At 30.5% G+C, this 19,185-nt stretch overlaps 1 protein-coding gene across 1 annotated transcript in view; it reads right to left on the reverse strand.

Annotated features, from left to right (window-relative positions):
* The window catches only part of LOC134709160 (cytoglobin-1-like), a 35,620-nt gene extending 30,660 nt beyond the window's left edge, over positions 1–4,960 (reverse strand). Inside the window, exon 1 of the mRNA XM_063569344.1 lies at positions 4,743–4,960. Coding sequence (XP_063425414.1) covers positions 4,743–4,888 — 146 coding nt within the window. The 5' untranslated portion in view covers positions 4,889–4,960. The remainder of the gene's footprint in view (positions 1–4,742) is intronic.
* Between the last annotated feature and the right edge of the window lie 14,225 nt (positions 4,961–19,185).

The following is a 19,185-nucleotide window of genomic DNA, read 5'->3' on the forward strand; positions in this document are numbered from 1 at the left end:
TTTAGAATCATTTCAAAAGTTACTAATCTTTGCGTAACGTTTGTTTTTAAATCACTCTCCCTTGTTTAGTACGCGATATCAGTGCAATAAAAAGTCAAAAAAATAAATGACAACTACATTTTGATTATTTTTTCCAGGCCAAACAAACAATACTTAACATTTTTTCAATGACTAAGTCGATATAGTTCTCAGGATGGAGGTAAACGAACAAAAGCGCGACGGAAGCAGGAAATGCATAATGAGTATATTTCATATACAATGCATAAATTTATATTACAGTAAGAATATACAGTCATTTCATACACAGGTTTGATTGTATAACCGTCGCTTGAAAGCCGGAAATCGTGGGTATACTTCTATGTTGATTTAAAAACAACTACAGAATAAAGATTGTTCTTTAGTAAAACTTAGGAAACTTAATAAAAATTGTCCGTTTATAAATTTCAAATTATCAAAAAAAAAAGGTTTCAACTCTCTCAGGCAATGCTGGCTTTAGATGGCTATTTATTTTAGGTATTTTTTGACATATAGCTCTTCAACGGTTTCAATATTTAAACATCTTCGGATTCAAATGTTTGGCTTTGAGCGTTCTTGATGAAGGTAAATCCAAAAAAGCGCTTTGGACGCAAGAAATTACTTTACGTGTTGTTTCCATTTTTTTTTATAAAAGATAGGACAAATTATGGGGAATGATGTTATTCTGCCCTTTTGTAGAAATAGGAACATCTGAAAACAATTTGCAGTGTTAAGCTTTTTGAAATTGTGAGAAATTAAGATGAATTTCAGTAACCCTTTTCATTCTCATATCTTAATTCATTTAAACAATTTAAATAAAAGCTGAGGTACGTCCGGACTATTTTTTTCAGAATAATACTCTTTCCGCCTTTTTCAATGAACTCATATTCCAAAATTAGTTGCAATTGTAAATTGTCATTTTTATGCCATGAACACATATTCTATCTCTGTTGAACATGTTGAATAACCGTGATCTATTTGTTCGGAATTCTATGCAAACAACTAGCAATAACCTTTCTCTGTTGTTTATAACGTGAATCATTCTAAATAATTGTTTGTATAATCTAGTGATCATTTTTTATCTTTGTAAGCATGTACATTTGTACGAAATTCGACGTGAAATTTTATCAACTACCTATACTTTTTGCTACAAAAAGAGAAATTGAAACGATAGATACTTAAAGGTACTATAAATATTTTTAGGACAGAAAACAGTTTTTAATAATGTTTTTATATAAAAATCGCTCTTGGATTAATTTTCTTAATTGAAAAGAAAATCTTTTACGTAATACATTCGGTCTTGAGTGTATTATTAGTAAGACATTTGCGAGTTAAGGATGTATTCTTCTGACGATTCAGTCTCGTTGAAATCTCGTTCTGGAATTATGTCTAAAACATGTGATACAAGTGGAAAATATGAATGAATTTCAAAAATGTTATAATCAAAGTCAACTCTGTGAAATAAAGGGTATTTCCAATGAGTAGTTTTTGAGTAATCAATTTTTCAAATTCTATTACAAATCAAGTCAGTCTTTTTAGCCAAAATTTGCAGAAAATGGGTGAGGGATACAAAAAATGATTTTACCAGAAACATGTTCATCCCAAATCCCTTTTTTCTTGTCAAATTTCTTAGATATATATGTTTTAAATCATTTATAACAAAGAAGTTGAAAAAATATGCAATTTGTACTTAAAACAGAGAAAAATCACAAATTTACAAAATGGACAACATGGTAAATTTGGCACAAAAAAGCATCAAAATATGATAAAACTTTCTTATATTAACACCTACCTATAGTTTTTGTAATTCAAATTTATTCAGATCCGTCCCCTTTATCTTTTTTGAAAGTATGACAAAAAGTTTAATTGTAGAAATGTAATTTTGTTCATGATTATAGCCCCAAAATAGGTAAAAACTGATGAAAAATGGGAAAATCATCAAAATTAGGTACTTTCAAAGGGCCGTAGCAAAAAAAGAAGTGCCCCACCATATGATTTTTTCTTCACTAATTATTTTTTTACAGTCATATGAACCCAAAAAACAGGTTTAGAAAAAAAGTTTAATTCTAGAAATTTTTGGCTCCTCAGAGGTGTACATCCTTAAAATAAAGTTTGCCATTTCAGATTCCAATGCACGAAAAGTACTTGGCGTTTAGCATTTAGAATATTTGTATTCCTTCATTTATACTCGTATATACAGGTATCAATTGTAGTCTTCTTGAATTATGTATCTAAATTTGTATATGGCCTAATATTTATGGAAGACACGTAGATTTATAATGATCGGGTATTTGTGTTTTTCAATAATATTTCAATAATATGCATTTTATTATACGAAGATGAAAGAAAGACAAATGCTACTAGTTAACAATATTGTTACTCGACTAATTGTTTAAATTTCAAAAGATTTCTGTGGTATGACTTTTGTAACTTTTAAGTGTTACATTTCTCAATGTTTTAGGAACGCTGGCGTATATACAAAATTAAGTCCTAGTATATATGATGAGTCTATTCTCAGAGAAAACTATCATTTTTTTTTCAATAGTCTCGCGTCTTTAGCACTTTAATATGAATTTTCCATGACAAATTTTAAAAAGAAGGTATAACATTGAAAAGCACCATAATAAATCAAAATTAATAATGTAATTTTCGGGAGATTATAATATATTTTTGCTCCTTGATTGCATCATGCATCGTTCAAATATCCCCACGCAGTTATATCTTTTGGTTCGTTATTGCACAGCACTATGTTGTACGTCTCATAGACCACAACGATCAAACGTCGAGAAGCAATTCGTGCAGTGCCTAAGTAATTTAATACTTTACAGATTGATTACCTCTTATATAGACAAAGAATTCAGTTGGATCATCAGCCTTAAATTGATATAAGTTGTTAATTTTGATCTTCTTTCCTGTCAGGCACATAGGTTATAAATTTAATGGAGCAAAATATATGGCATCACGTATTAGCAATTATATGAACACGATTTTTTGGAAATACAAAACTTTGTTTTATATATAGTTGAGATGTGATATATTTAATTGCAGTATTTGAAAAAAATACAAAATATTTCCAAATTCCTAATCAAAGTGGTCAATACAACCACATTAAATATTCAATTAACTTTCAAAATAAATACAGTTTTCAATGGTATTAAAAAGGAAATCAATAGACCTGATAATGCTTATTTTCCAGCAATGTCATGGTAGAGAGTATAAATAATAAAAACAAAAATAGAAGAAACGAGATTTACTAACAGTCGTCCTCAACTTTCTATTCGGACGACCATCAGAGAATAACGATATTTTGTTCACTATCATAATAAGAAATTTATTTAATAACAACAATCCATTGAGATAATACGTAAATATACCAAACACAATTCGTGCAAATATAAGCTTTAAGAAAGCCTATGTTAGTACATGTTCATCCAAGTTACGATCTTCGTGTGTTATGAAGACGATAGGTAGATCTAGTCAAACACCCGAATGAGTCAATATTCGAAACTGTCGATTACCGATGATATCAGTACTTCAAATAATATGTTGATAAACTATGTTTTATAGTTGTTGTGTCCATTGCTATAGTTGTTGATTTTGGTCAATATCAAAAATAAGATATATACAATTAGGAGTTTAAATGGAAATCGTGACGAAACGAATTTCGTCCAGTTTATATTTATACCAATTTCCGGTTCTATACATTTACCAAAGTTTTTTAATGACCAGTATAATGGTATATTTTCGTTTATTCATTAACTATTTAAAACAGAGCAAATGTCTAGATTTGCATATAGAAAGAAAAGAAATGAATGAGAGTTTTTAAAAAGTAAATCACTGACATGTTGCACTATGCTGTTTTGATTTTATTTCTGTTTAGTTTCTTCTATTTTTTGTGACAAGTGTTTTATGTCAAATTGAGACAAATGTACTATTTTTTTTAAATAAAGAAAGTCTTCGGACGGTTAAGCTAGTGTTTTGCATGTCTATTGTCGTTTTCTGGTTTTGACATATAACTCTTATTCGTATTAAAAAAAAAAGAAGACCTTTCTTACAATGTATATATTGCGAGACTTAATCGTATCAACTTATTGTTTATGTTTTTGAAATATATTAAAAATAAGGAGATGTGGATTATTTCCAAAAAGGCATCAATTCGCCAAAGTTCGAATGAAGTTGATGGATGATATAATATTATCATTGACAATCGTAGAGCCTTTGAATATGAGAGAATGTAAGGTATACCGTACAGTCTGCTGTAAGAAAACAACTCGACAGTACAAATATGAATAAATCGAAAAGAGAAAATTAAAAGCCTTATTTATAACATAAAAATACAAAACGAAATATGCCAGACCTGCACGAACCAACGGCAACCATTGAACTACTGGTTCCTGACATGGTACAGGTACATTTATAATGTAGTCGACTAAATATGTTTCAAGGCGCCAATACGTTCTCAACCTTGAACAGCGGTATATACTCAATAAAAAGAAGAACACATCACACAATAATAAAGAAAAGACATCGCAGTGTAATTATAAATCCATATTAACAAACAAGACACAAATCAAGTATTAGAGACTAATATATCAATCAGTGCATATCCAACATTTAAAGGATTGAATGCAAAGAAAACATGAACTTGTGACACACTTTTCATGAGACCACATGATTCAAAGAATTAAACAAATGTTTCAATAATACAATGTAAAAGACCGTCTTACCTTTTGAACATATGTAGTCCAACATTTGTATCATTTTTTATAATATTCCAACTCTCGTGGACGAGTTTAACTTCCTCTTCCGTTACAAATGACGTAATCTGCAAACCTGGATTGTCAAATCTGACGTCAGAATAAGTGCAACCCATTTTTTCATTGAAAATGTTAGTTTATCTTATTTGAAATCAACATCGATCTTTGATCATACTTCGTTCCATTCCCTATTGCTATTTAAGACCGTAAGTCTAATGACGGTATTTTAAAGCTTATATCTGAACAGGTGTTCAGCCTATCACAGCTGATTATTAAAATTTTACTTTTATAACAATTATTGCTGATTTTGTAAAGATACAGATTTATTTTTTATGTAGTAAATATCCATACTGATTAACTATTGATTGATACAAGAGTGGTAAATAGATTAATGAAGTGTCGTTATTTGTCCGGCCAATGTCTTAAAAACTTGATTTACTTACGAAAACAACCAATACATTAAGACGCTGCAACGAAAAGAAGTCTCATGACAACAAAACGTGAGAGAACCGAGAAAAAGATCATTTCATATTAATCCATTTGAATGATTATGACACCAAATTATGATAAATACCCGGATGTAACTTTATCATTCCGGGAATTCAGCAACATTACGAAGTTAACAATCAATATCGTGTTAACTAAAATACATAAATTACTGTTAACTTTGTGAACAAATGAAACCTAACTTATCTATGTTTTAATGGTTAACATAGGACAATGCTAATAGTATTATGGAACCTTAAACTGTTCGTTGAAATTATCTTGTTTCTATAACAGTATTAATTCATATTTTTGTTTTCATACATAACTATAGCATATGAGTTGCATCATATATTAATCGAACTTATGCAAACGATTACCAATACTATTCATTTAACATATTTCGGGTTTACAAAATTTCTATCGAAATATGTAACGATTTAAAAAAGTGAATTAATATATAACATAACAGAACAACATTTCTTTGAAATCGTATTTAAATATTCTAAAATCAATTGCATACATGTGTTTGTGCACTTCAATTAAGTCGATATACCTCCGACGCAATTTATATATTAATATTCAACAGCTACTTTCTTTCCATACAAAATGGGATTCAGAAGGTGTATTATCTTAATCCGGTAAGGTATAGTCTCCTAAGGGATATCAGTGTCATACAATGTTGTTGTGTAGTGTTGTAAAAACATTTTGTATATTTTGTGAAGGAAGCAGTCGAACCCGTTCTTTGACCTATAGTTGTTTACCTTTTACACGTTGTGACTAGGATACCACATATTCTTATTTTGATTAGACAATATAATTTACTTTCCTTGTATTAGAAAGACATGAAGCAATGTTCACCAAAGAACAGAGGTCAACACTGAATTAATAGTTACATAGAGTGTAATAAAATCAAAGTAAAAAAGAAAATAAAGGCAACAGTAGTATACCGCTGTTCAAACACATAAATCCATGGACAAAAAACAAAATCAGGTTTTAAAACAAACTAAATTGTCCTATTGTAATAAACAAAAACATATGAGGTTGTCGATGCCCGATTTTTTTTTAGAAATAACATATAATAACTCGTGTTTAAAGAATTAAATACATACAAAACTAGGGCATTTTTTGTTTTCTATATCGACTTCATCTGCAAGAATATGATGCTGTCATATGATAAATAAATAAAGTGATGACAGTACTTGCCGAACGATAATTGTGTCAATTTGTGCGTCCTTCAAGGATAAAGTTTCGTTTTAATGCTTTTTTCACTACACATTGTTTTATGCCTCTTTGTTTTTATTAATTGTGGATTTGGTATTTGTTTGTCATCACATGATTGTGTGAGTTTTCTAGTAAAGAAGATTCGTCATGTATGGTTTCACTTTAGATATTGTCGTACGTCTGTCTTTTATTTGGTACAAGTAATGTATATTTTTAATGATTATGTTCGTTTTACAATAAAGAAGTTCCGTTTTTGATAATTTTCATACCTCAAATGATTTTGTGTGTTTTCTGTGTATATGTCGAATCCAAATCATATGGAATACAGTCGTCTGCAATAAAAAAATTTCTTCATAAAATTGAGTTCAGTTATCTCCTCTGTCATACGACTAACAAGTGTTGCTTTCAACAGTCATGCAGCAATTAGTGCATTTTATTTAGTGCAGGAATCCATTAAATTCAATGTCAGCACAATTATCTAAAACGACGATACATTATCTTAATACGACACAATTACACACGCCATTAGGTTGATTGACATTAAATTACCGTATAATAATATCGTAAATACCTTCATATTAGACAGTTGAAGGACAGACAAATCAGTTCATTTAAAATAAATATTACTATTTTAAATTTGTTCTATGCTAAGTTAAAGTTAATCTGCAAAGATAATGGTATAAAATCATGTTATTGTATTTCTTGTAGAAATAGAAAAGAAACACTACCAATATATTGTACAACAATTTTGTTTTAATCCTGAACTCATAAAACACATCATAGCTTGTTTTGCCATTTTGTTCGGAAATAGACAATTTGTCTTCAGATGGTGGCCGGCAGTCAATGTTATCTACTTCCACAAATATAATGCATGGGATTTAATGCATTGGCATCTTATGATTCAGGTCACTTCCGAATTAATCTGTTATCATCGTTCTAGATTCCGTATATAGGAAGTTTTATATGTTATAAATTTTAGTATTAAAACAAATCCGATGGGTAATTCGCATGCAAAGAGACATGTTGCTGCTTGAAGTATGATAATCTCGATTTCCTTAAAGTCTAGAGATTTCTGCTGATATCAAAAAGTATTGCGAAAATTTTGTGCATTTTTCCCGCCTTTATTTGTGCAAAACCTTCTAATAAATCACCAAATTGTTCCCTGTTTGTCGAAATTAGCATAGATAAAACAGGCATTATAACATGTATAATGATTTAGGGCTTAAATTGTATTTAGCAGAAAACATTCGGTCGAGAGTTTATAGTGTCAATATAAAATGTGTAATTTTCAAATTGAAACAGGAAAGCACATTAATTAAAAACAAGAATGTGTCCAAAGTACACGGATGCCCCACTCGCACTATAATTTTCCTTGTTCAATGGACCATATAATTGGGTAAAAAATCTAATGCGGCATCAAAATTAGTAAGATCATACCATAGGGAACATGTGTACTAAGTTTCAAGTTGATTGGACTTCAACATCATCAAAAACTACCATGACCAAAAACTTTAACCTGAAACTCACACTTTCATTTTCCATGTTCAGTGGACCGTGAAATTGGGGTCAAAAGTCTAATTTGGCTTAAAAATTAGAAAGATCGTATCAAAAGGAACATGTGTACTAAGTGTCAAGTTGATTGGACTTCAGCTTCATCAAAAGCTACCTTGACCAAAACCTTTTACCTGAAGCGGGACAGACGGACGAACGGACGGACGAACGATCGAACAGACAGACGAACGGACGCACAGACCAGAAAACATAATGCCCCTCTACTATCGTAGGTGGGGCATAAAAATAGTGGGATTGATCTCTTGTTTTGACGGATTTAACTTTGGACAATATAATTTGTATAATTGATCATTTTCAACTCAGTCATTTAAATGCATAAAACTGAGATACTAGAATTTTAATTTCACAGTGTAGCAGGGAAAAAGAATGATATGACCCAAATTTTGTTTTGTGAAAGAATATGATATATAGGAGTTATCGTTGCAAACAGAAAAAAAACATTGTGTTAAAGGGTTGTCTTCACAATCTGACAATTTTGCAAAACCTGTAGCTTTAAGAAAAAGAAAGAAAAACTCTTCCTGACTCATCCTTTTTTATCATATGACAATAGCATAAAAGACATTTAAGCAATTTATTTTATATCATTTATCATGTCAAAATATATTATAAAAAGTCGAACGAGCAGATACAAAGTTGTTCTTAGACAATGTTGGTTAGATGACCCTCACATGGACTCTTTACGTGGCTTTTGGAGGTTATTGACACTCGTAGCCCCCCACACTTATATCCCTATGTATTTTCCACAAAGTTGACGTTATTCACTCGTTATCTCTGGGTGTCTAATGTGAATTAACTGACACTGTTGACTGTGTGTGTTTTTTGCAACTCTAGGCATTATCTGTGAATATTTTTGCATTTTCCATTCAAAGCATTACCAGGTCATGGTCAACATGTCCATTGACGTTTTAGGTTTTGTTTGATCATTATTCCTTTATGCTTTACCGATATAAATACTCCTTTTTTGACTGTGTAACACGAGTTCAATTATGAAATTTTTGTTTGACGAGTTTTGCTAGGAAAGTCATAAAATACCATGGACGTTTTACAAACGAAAGATTGCGCTGGCCATCTATTTAGAAGCTATATTAACTCTAATGTGCATCACTAAAAGTATATATATTCATAGGTTCCATAAAGAGTATCAGTGTAAGATCAACGCAGAGTCCAGAGGCGGGTCTGACACTAGCACACCTCGTCCAAATACGAGTTGGAGTTTTACACCACAGCTTTTCTCGTCTTTATGATCAAAAGAATTCCGCCACATAACATTTAGTTCAAAATGCTATACAATAACTGAAATATACTTTACATATTATTTTATAGTATTTACCCTTGATGAGCTCTGGATTAAATATTTAATGATCATGAATATACCGTGAGTTTGTATCCAGTCCCTTTGATGAGGAGGTATGCATTGTTGCTTCGTACGCTAAAGGTATTGGGTTCGATTCCCCACATAGATACTTAAGACTTAGTGATTTTTTTTTCATCCTTAATTTGGAAAAGTCTATAGTCCGCATAAACATTTTTTTTAAAGTTTTATTTATTGTTCAACATGCCTGCATACATTTTACCGAACCTAATAAAGCATAAAGAATAAAGAACAAAGTAACTGGTGATCTGATAGAGATAATCCGACTCAAATCATCCCGTTTTAAAACAAATGATTTGAAATATAAACGCGGTTGTTGACAAATTACCTGTTTAATGTGTTAAACGTGTAAGAAAACTCGAAAGGGCATACAAAAAAAACTAATATAAATATAAAAATAATAGTTATGTATATTTAAATAACAACATTGAGATCAGATGGTGTATGTTTACAGATTTTTTGCTATTACCGACTGTTTATACTTTACAAAAAGAAAATAACTGCAAGAGTTACCTCGCGTTTGATGTTTCTAGATGTATTTGGATTAACAATAGAATATATTGCTATATATATATATTAGAAATTAAGTGGTATCTTAAATTAAAAACATAAGTATAGTTATAAGCTATTATAGAATATTTGATAGCTCTTTTTTTATATCCGAGAAATGGATATGATTTTAAGCTTACACCCGTAATTGCCTATCATTTAAGGTGGAGAAACCGACAGTTAATCCTTTTTGGGGCGACACTGGTTATTTTTTTTTCAAATTTCTTGAAAAAATACTGTTTGGAAAGGTAGTTAACAGTTTGATCTTATTGAAACTAATGGGGAATGCAACATTGAGTAAAAGCACTATCCTTTTCTAAATGTTATTAAAACAAGGAAAAGCATTACCCTCTCAACAGAAAAAATAGTGCCTTAATTAGTCAAATACATGAATCGCAAGTCGTCAGGAACTTTATCCCTATTTAAGTTGTGTAAGGGTGAGGTCATATTCGTTAAATATGTTAATACAATATTTGCAAAAAAGATTTAAAATATATGCAGATCGTTTGCAATTTCTACATAAAATTGAGAATAGAAATGGGGAATGTGTCAAAGAGACAACAACCCGACCAAATAAAAAACAGCAGCAGAAGGTCACCAACAGGTCTTCAATGTAGCGAGAAATTCCCGCACCCGGAGGCGTCCTTCAGCTGGCCCCTAAACAAATTTATACTAGTTCAGTGATAATGAACGCCATACGTCTATGTTTGTCTCACTTAAGCTTTTAATTTAAGATAGCATCTTTAAATCGAATTTGAAAATGCATCATTTACTACTTATTTTTGATATTTAGTTCATCACATCAGTTTAATGGCGCATTGGAATCTACAATCTAACAAATCATGACAATTGAAATCCACAGTAATGAAATATATGATACTTTGTTCATCTTTGCAAACGAATGACATATACATGGTTGATATTAACAACTCTATTTAATGGTTATGACCTTTAAAGTAAGAGCAAGGTAACAGTAACGCACAAGCAAGGACATGTATCAAATCTGTTCTATTTTTAAGTTATGTTACTTGTTGGGCAATCGATAACACGAAGTGTGTCTACAGTACTATTAAGGAAAACAGACATGGTTAGTGTTTTCTTGTTCATGTTATAACAAAATTTATGTTTCAAAATGATATCGGATATGTTTTTTACGTCGTAACTACAATCCCCTTCCCTTTCATGAATGTGACTTACCGAGTTGGACTATTTACGGGATTTGTTATCACATAAGCAACCAGACGGGTACCACATGTGGAGCAGGATCTGCTTACCCTTCCGGAGCACCTGAGATCATCCCAAGTTTTTGATGGGGTTCGTGTTGTTTATTCTTTAGTTTTCTATGTTGTGTCATGTGTACTATTGTTTGTCTGTTTGTCTTTTTCATTTTTAGCCATGGCGTTGTCAGTTTGTTTTAGATGTATGAGTTTGACTGTCCCTTTGGTATGTTTTGTCCCTCTTTTACAACAGTTCCTTTTATATTTTTTGGAATGTATTCCATTCATCAGTAAAAATATATATAACACGGTCGAACATTCGGACAATCGGACAAAAAACAAAATAAAACAAAATATCGTTTAAAACATGACGGAAAACTTTACAGGAGTTATTGAATAAATACGAATATTTCGTTCTTTTTATGTGTGTGTATGTGTATTACATATTAAATGAAAACACATTAATTGTTACTTTGACACGTTAAACCTGTCAAGGATTTGAATTTTGTAAAGGAAAAGTACCGTTATCTCCATGCACAAGTTTCTCTATAGATATATGTAGCACCACAGGCCAACATTTATCACAATCTGACATCATTTCACTAATCTACATATCTGTTGTAAGTGGTTTATAACTAGACTGGTTCCTCGTATTGTTGGTAATGCGTATTGATTATTGTAACACTAATATGTAGTTTATTACTCTTATAAAACAAGCCCGTCTTTGAATTTTTTTTCTTTTATGGAGTATTTTTGTTGAAAATTCGTTCTTTGATGTACTATTACTTGTTTTAAAAATTGTTCTGAACATCAATTGAAAAAGTAATTAAAAAAAGCAGATTTTTTGGGGGTCTGTTAACTTCTTTTTTTTCAGACACCGGATATTTATATCTGAGCTCTCGTCATCAAGTAAAACAGCTGACTTTCGTTTGACGACTTCTTAAGTTATGGGATGTTTCTTTTTTGTTGTTTGGTAAGAAGATGCAGTTTTCTGTCAGATAATTTTATAAAAATGGGAAATTCCACTTGCATTGGTTACTATATATAACCCAATGGTTTTTAATCTTAACAGAGCAGTACACATTTTAAAGAGCACCTTGCAAATACAATACTTTTGAAAAGTAAGACTTTTGAGAAGGGACCCTTGCTCAGTACGTCATAGAACTTAGCTAAAAAATAACTTTTAGTTAATTGGCAATTGATATTTACGATTTTATAAATCCGGTTGAAAGTCTTGAGGTTTAAGTATGTATGTTGGTAAGGGGACTCATTGCATTTGTGGAAAATTTTACGGAAATGTTTATAAAGACTTCAATCTTCATTTTATTCATAGAAACTTCAAACAATCGGCTTTGTACACACACTTCCGATATATGCATATAAGTGAAAATAAACGGAAATAAGTGTAATCGATTCATGTTTATTTCATTAAATGATATAAGACATATTAACTGTTTATGTTTTGTCTAGAACAACTAAATAATATTTCATTTCCTCTCAGATAATATAACAACATTAAACTGACGTTTTAAATACCTGTAATTTGTCATATGAAAGGCTTTGATATTTATAAGTACACAGTGTGCTATTTATTTGTTGCACCAGTGATACATCTTCAAATTCAATAAAATCTTGTTTTTTCATTAGATTTTATGAAATCGTTATAAATTCTTTTAAATATTATTAAAATAATTGAAAAATAGTACAACAAAATTGTAAAAAATAGACACATTGAATATATTTCAAAATATATATAAGAAGATGTAGTATTAGAGCAAAGGAGTAGGAGTTAGAGGGCCTCTGATACGAATCCTGATCCAGTAGAAATGTCAGATCCACCAATTCAACCTGAATCACAACGTATTGCTGGTCCATCAAGATCGAATGACGTTATTTTATTGAAAAACTATGGGAATATTACGGATGTGTCAACAGATTTAAGAAGATGTGGTATATTTTGTTAATATCCTATTTTACGTGTATGTAAAAAAAAAAAAACACTCTCAACCGGTTTTTTTCCAAACACGGATCACGAAGCTAACCAAAAAAAACCACTGTAACTTTACAAATACTTTAATATCCCGCGCCCTCTTTTTTATTTATAAATTCCCAACCACTGTCGGATGTCTATATTTTTATTGACACGATTTAAATGTGGACCGCAAACAGGACTTAGAATAAACCGTGACGTGAACGTGGACGTTTAATTTTATACTACCGTTCAATCAAAAGAGATGCAGGATAAAATGAAACTTTTAAGTAAACCTTCTATTTGTGCTGTCTGTTCAACTAATTGATTGATTTTCGATGTTTTTATGCCACCTTTTGTATTTGTTGTCGTTGCAACCACTAAAGATTGTGTTGTCGAAGTAGCCTTGGTGGCTATTTGGAGAAACCTGGCAATTCTAGTCTATTACAATTGAAGTCGACCACATATGTCACATACTGTACTCACAACTTAAGTGTGGACAGGTAAGTATGTGGTACATTAGTTGAACAACGTAAACCACTCGTCCACCGAAGCTCCTATTTGTACAATAGTTAGCTAATTGCCGAATAAAGTTCTAGCTGTATGTAACAGTTACTTATAACATTATATATATATACTGATTACTATCGTTTTTAATTGAATATACATTATTCAAAAATCCAACAGTATCTGTTCTTAAAACTAATTTTATGGAAACAAAAATTCTTTTCAATTTTTGTTATCATCTCAGAAGTGCATTCACTGTTTCTGTTGTCCTTTATTTGGTATACCGTTGTTGTTTTTTTTTTTTTTTAACTTCTTATGCTTTTTTCTGTAATACTACATCTAGTTAATTAGTGTCCTTATTTTCTCAATATTATCAGCTTTATTCCTTATTATATGTCAAGTATTCTCTACATTGTCATTAAAATATTCTTCACTGTTTGATCTTGTACCTTCCGGTATAAAAAATTTGTTACAGCAGGGGCCACGGTTACTGATAACTTTCATGCTTAACGTGTTAAAATATTAAAAAGGGATATAAAAAACGCTCAAAGTGTGAATATAACATCGTTAAGAGATAATCAAGCAATAAAACACATATTTAGTCTTTAGGCTATTAACATTACACAATATATAATTCATTGAAACACAAGATTTCTGTATTATTGAAATAAACATATTGATGTCTTTATTTTTTTTCTGTCCATTTCCTGACCCAAAACATTACTTGACTATGCTGTATATTTACAGATTTATTTGATAACAATTACCCTTTTATATAAAGAAATAAACTGCCAGAGTTATCTCGCGTTTGATGTCATTTGTTTTAGGAAACAATAAAGGTATACTGCTTCTCAGATTCCTTCCTGATATGAAATTAAGTGGTGTCTTTAAATAAAAACATAATCATAATTAGCTATAAATTATTATATAGTTTTTTTTTTTTTTTTTTTTTATCTAAGAGTAAATGAAATGCGTTTAACCAAACTCCCAAACTTCCATGAACGTATAGTTTGTTCTAATAAAAAAAAAACAGATTGAGGTGGTTTTTATCATTTAGTAAAACAAACAATCTTGATCGTTGATACTATGGAGTTTTCTTTTTGTTTTGTTTTATTAAAGCTGACAAAGAAACACCTTTTTTTCTCAAAAGAATTACGTGTGGTGCCTTAATTGATCAAAGGCATGAATCACAAGTCTACTGGACCTGTATCTCTATTTCAATTGTGTCAGGGTAAGATAATATTACGTTAATTTTTTATGACAAAATTATGCCAATATATCTAAAATATATTTAAACTGTTAGCAATTGGTACATGTATATCTTTGTCTCAATTATCATTTCAATTTTAGATAATATCTTCAAATCTTTAAATTTGGAAATGCATCATTAACTACTTATCTTTTATATTTAGTTCATCACATCAGTTTAATGGCGAATTGAAATCTACAATCTAACAAAACATATCAACTGAAATGTACAGTTAATGAGAAATATTATACTTTGTTTATCTCTTCAAACGGATGACATATATCTACATATGATGTTAACAATGCATTTACATAGAACTGACCTTTAAATTGCGATTTTAATATTGTCAAGGTAACGCACAAGGACATGTATCAAACCTGTTTTATTTAATATTATCCAATATTGGCCAATCGATCACGGGAAGTTCCGTAATGGAAAACAGACATGTCTAATTGTTCATTTAAAGTAATGTTTATAAAAGTACGAGTTATAACAAATAGCATCTTTAAAAAACATTATGAGTTTTCTTAGAAAGCAGCAACTAAACATGTCATACTCAATGATACAAAAAGTTAGCTCGCAACTTAGATATAATTAAAACCAATTTCCTATAAAAAAAAAAAAAAAGATGTGGTATGATTGCCAATGAGACAACTATCCACAAGAGACCAAAATGACACAGATATAAACAACTATAGGTCACGGTACGGCCTTCAACAATGAGTAAAGCCCATACCGCATAGGGAGATATAAAAAGGCCCCGATATGACAATGTAAAACAATGACAATCGAGAAAACTAACGGCTATATTTGTATAAAGAACTGAACGAAAAACAAATATGTAACACATAAACAAACGACAACCACTGAAAGACAGGCTCATGACTTGGGACAGGCAGATACATAAATAATTTAGCGGGGTTAAACATGCTAGCGGGATCCAAAGCCTTCCCCTAACCTGGGACAGTGGTATAACTGTACAACATAAGATCTAACTATACAAATCAGTTGAAAAAGACTTAACTCATCAAATGGACAAAAATACAAGTGGACGTGGCCGGGTACTTGTACATCCGGACAACAGAAAGACACTAGGGACAGATCTGAGAGTACTTGCAATTATCTTAAAGCTAGTTCAAAGCCACTATCAATCCGTACCAGACTTGGGGTAATTGTAATTGTAATCGTTAATCAGCTGTAATTGATTACAATTCTTCAAGTAATCAGTGTAATCATTAATCAGCCAAAAATCTGATTACATGTAATTTAATTTAATCAATAACTTTTCAAAATACCCTGTAATCATGATTACTTTTTGATTACATTCTGATTACAATGAAAAAAGTATAAATTTGTGTTTTTGGTCATTAAATGAAGCTATTTATTATTCATATGTGATAAATTTTTAACATTCTCACATGGTTTGGTTACTTTAAGCATGTCTACTTCAGTAAAAAATAAACTGTTACAGTATTGAAAAGTCATCATCAGCCTAGGCAGAGACATATAATACAATTATATACCTTTTATCTTAGTAAAAAATATTGTACATACATGTATATTCATCATTTCATAATGATCTTCATATTAATATTTGGTTATAACTGCTATATATTCAAGTAAAACAAGTGATTTTTGTCAACTTTGAATTAACAGGTAGGAGACTAATTAAGGTTTGTTTTCATTGCAATTACCAATTGAGTATAGCTGTAGGGAAATACATATGATAAAAGATAAATCAGACATGAAAAATTTATCTAATTAGCACAAACTAAATTAAAAGTTGGACGAATATGTTGTTAACATTTTTTTAAATGTATTTGGACCGGACATATAAAATGCAAAGATTTTTAGTACTTAGTACACATTGTTTACAATTTGATTAAACATTTCTATTAAAATTCAGCATAGTTATAATTAGTAACTGTATTTCATCCATATTTAAACTTCCATAAACTGCACCTTGGAATACATATAAATTATGCAAGAGGTCAGAGGACAAACAAAAAACTCTTGATTATGATATTTCTTTATTGAATTTAGTTCAAAACAATTCAGAGATCATTGGTGATAAAGTGTAATGTACATATGTAGTGAAATTTTGTGTTTATTCAAATAGGTGAAGTTTTATTTGAAGTTATCATTTTATAATTGAACCAAAAAAAAATACTTTCTCAAAAATGCTATAGTTATATTGAACATTTATTTATTAAAATTATTTGAAATGTTTTTTAAATTCATTGTAATCAGATGTATTCATGATTACTTTGCCAATGTAATCATTATTTTAATCAGATACTTTCAGAAATGATGTAATCATTAATTCAATTTAATCGTAGAAATGACAAAGTAATTGTAATTTAATCAATTACATTGAAAGTAATCGGACCCATCTCTGATCCGTACACATCCAACATCACATGGATTTAGTGTAAAGACGTCATAAATAGTCAGAATGAAACGGGACCTTGTGCTATGCCAAGTTACAGGTATCGAAAAATTGTAGATCCATGAATGTGTTTATGGATATAAAAAAAAACAGTAATATTTAGTTTGCAATGTTGAGTTGGATATTTGTTATTTTTACATTCCAAGAGCTTGCAAAGTCTCTCCCCAGAATATCAAAAAAAAAGTAAAAACACAAAAATACTGAACTCCGAGGAAAATTCAAAAAGGAAAATCAAAAATCAAAAGGCAAAATCAAAAGTCCAAACACATCAAACGAATGGATAACAACTGTCATATTCCTGACTTGGTACAGGCATTTTCTAAACGATCGTTATCTTGTTGATATTGCCGTTATGTGTATCCAATTATTTAGTTTTGCTAATCTTTACGTATTTAATTTCAAAACAATACAACCTTTTGCTCTGAAGCTCCAAATTTCTCTACCTTTTTCAGTCTTAAAAGAGGGACGAAAGATACCAAAGGGACAGTCAAATTCATAAATCTCAAACAAACTGACAACGCCATGACTAAAAATGAAAAAGACACACAGAAAAACAATAGTATACATGACAACATAGAAAACTAAAGAATAAACAACACGAACCCCACCAAAAACTAGGGGAAATCTCAGGTGCTCCGGAAGGGTAAGCAGATCCTGCTCCACATGTGGCACCCGTCGTATTGCTTATGTGATTACAAATCCGGTAAATAGTCTAATTCGGTAGGTCACATTTATGAAAGGGAAGGGGATTGTAGTTACGACGTAAGGAACAAATCCGATATCATTTGTAAAACGGTTATTCCATAACGGTCTAACCAACTCGTGATGGCGTCCGTAAAATTCACGAAGGGATGATTTCAACTTCACCATTCATTTAAATGTTATTAGCTATGATCACATAATATAATGGCGTTATTTTCATGAAACAAAAAACACTTTTCAGCAGCATCAGAGCAGGGTGAATAATCTGAATAATAAACAGGCAATATTAGGAAACTAGCTTTCGCGAGTAGAAAAATAACGCGAATATAAATTGTCGCGAATTTGTCAATCTTTGATCTCTCCTTAATAAACTTCCTCAAGTTAATCAGATAATCGCGAAATTAAATAGCCGCGAAGTGGTCGAGAAAGGGTAATACGCGAAATATAGTATCCGCGAAAATAAGTTGGTTTACAGTATGCTTCGTTTAAAACATCTGTATGGTTTGTTTGTTTTATTTTACAGGTATCTCTTGTCCATGGAATATCTGAATTTTGATGAAAGATTAATCATAAAAAAGAATGTTCAACCTCTAAAAGAAATACTATTAAGACATTAATGACAATTTTGTTCTCACTTAATAGATATAGGAAGATAAAATCCATTTCATCGACTTTATTTATATCTCGATATTGTGTAGACACATGACTTTCGTGGAAATACCGTATTTGACGAAATGTTTTGGTGACAGACCTATTGACGTATTTCCTCATTTAATTCATAGAGACTCTAACAAATCGACATTGTACACAAACTTCCGATACTTATATACCTATAAAAGTAAAACGGAAATAACTTAAAGTTAAACGATTTATGTTTGTTCATTTAATGACATGAGACATATTAACTGTTTATATTTTGTCTTGAACAACTGAATAATATTTAATTTCCTCTTAGATAATATGACAACATTAAATTGACGTTTTAAATACCTGTAATTTGTCATATGAAAGGGTTAAATATCTATAAGTACATTTTGTGCTATTTATCTCTTGCACCAGGTGTACATCTTCAATTTCAATAAAATATTAAACTTGTTTATTTAGATTTATCAAAATTGTC

This window comes from Mytilus trossulus, chromosome 3 (assembly GCF_036588685.1).
Source record: "Mytilus trossulus isolate FHL-02 chromosome 3, PNRI_Mtr1.1.1.hap1, whole genome shotgun sequence".
Lineage (NCBI taxonomy): Eukaryota > Metazoa > Mollusca > Bivalvia > Mytilida > Mytilidae > Mytilus > Mytilus trossulus.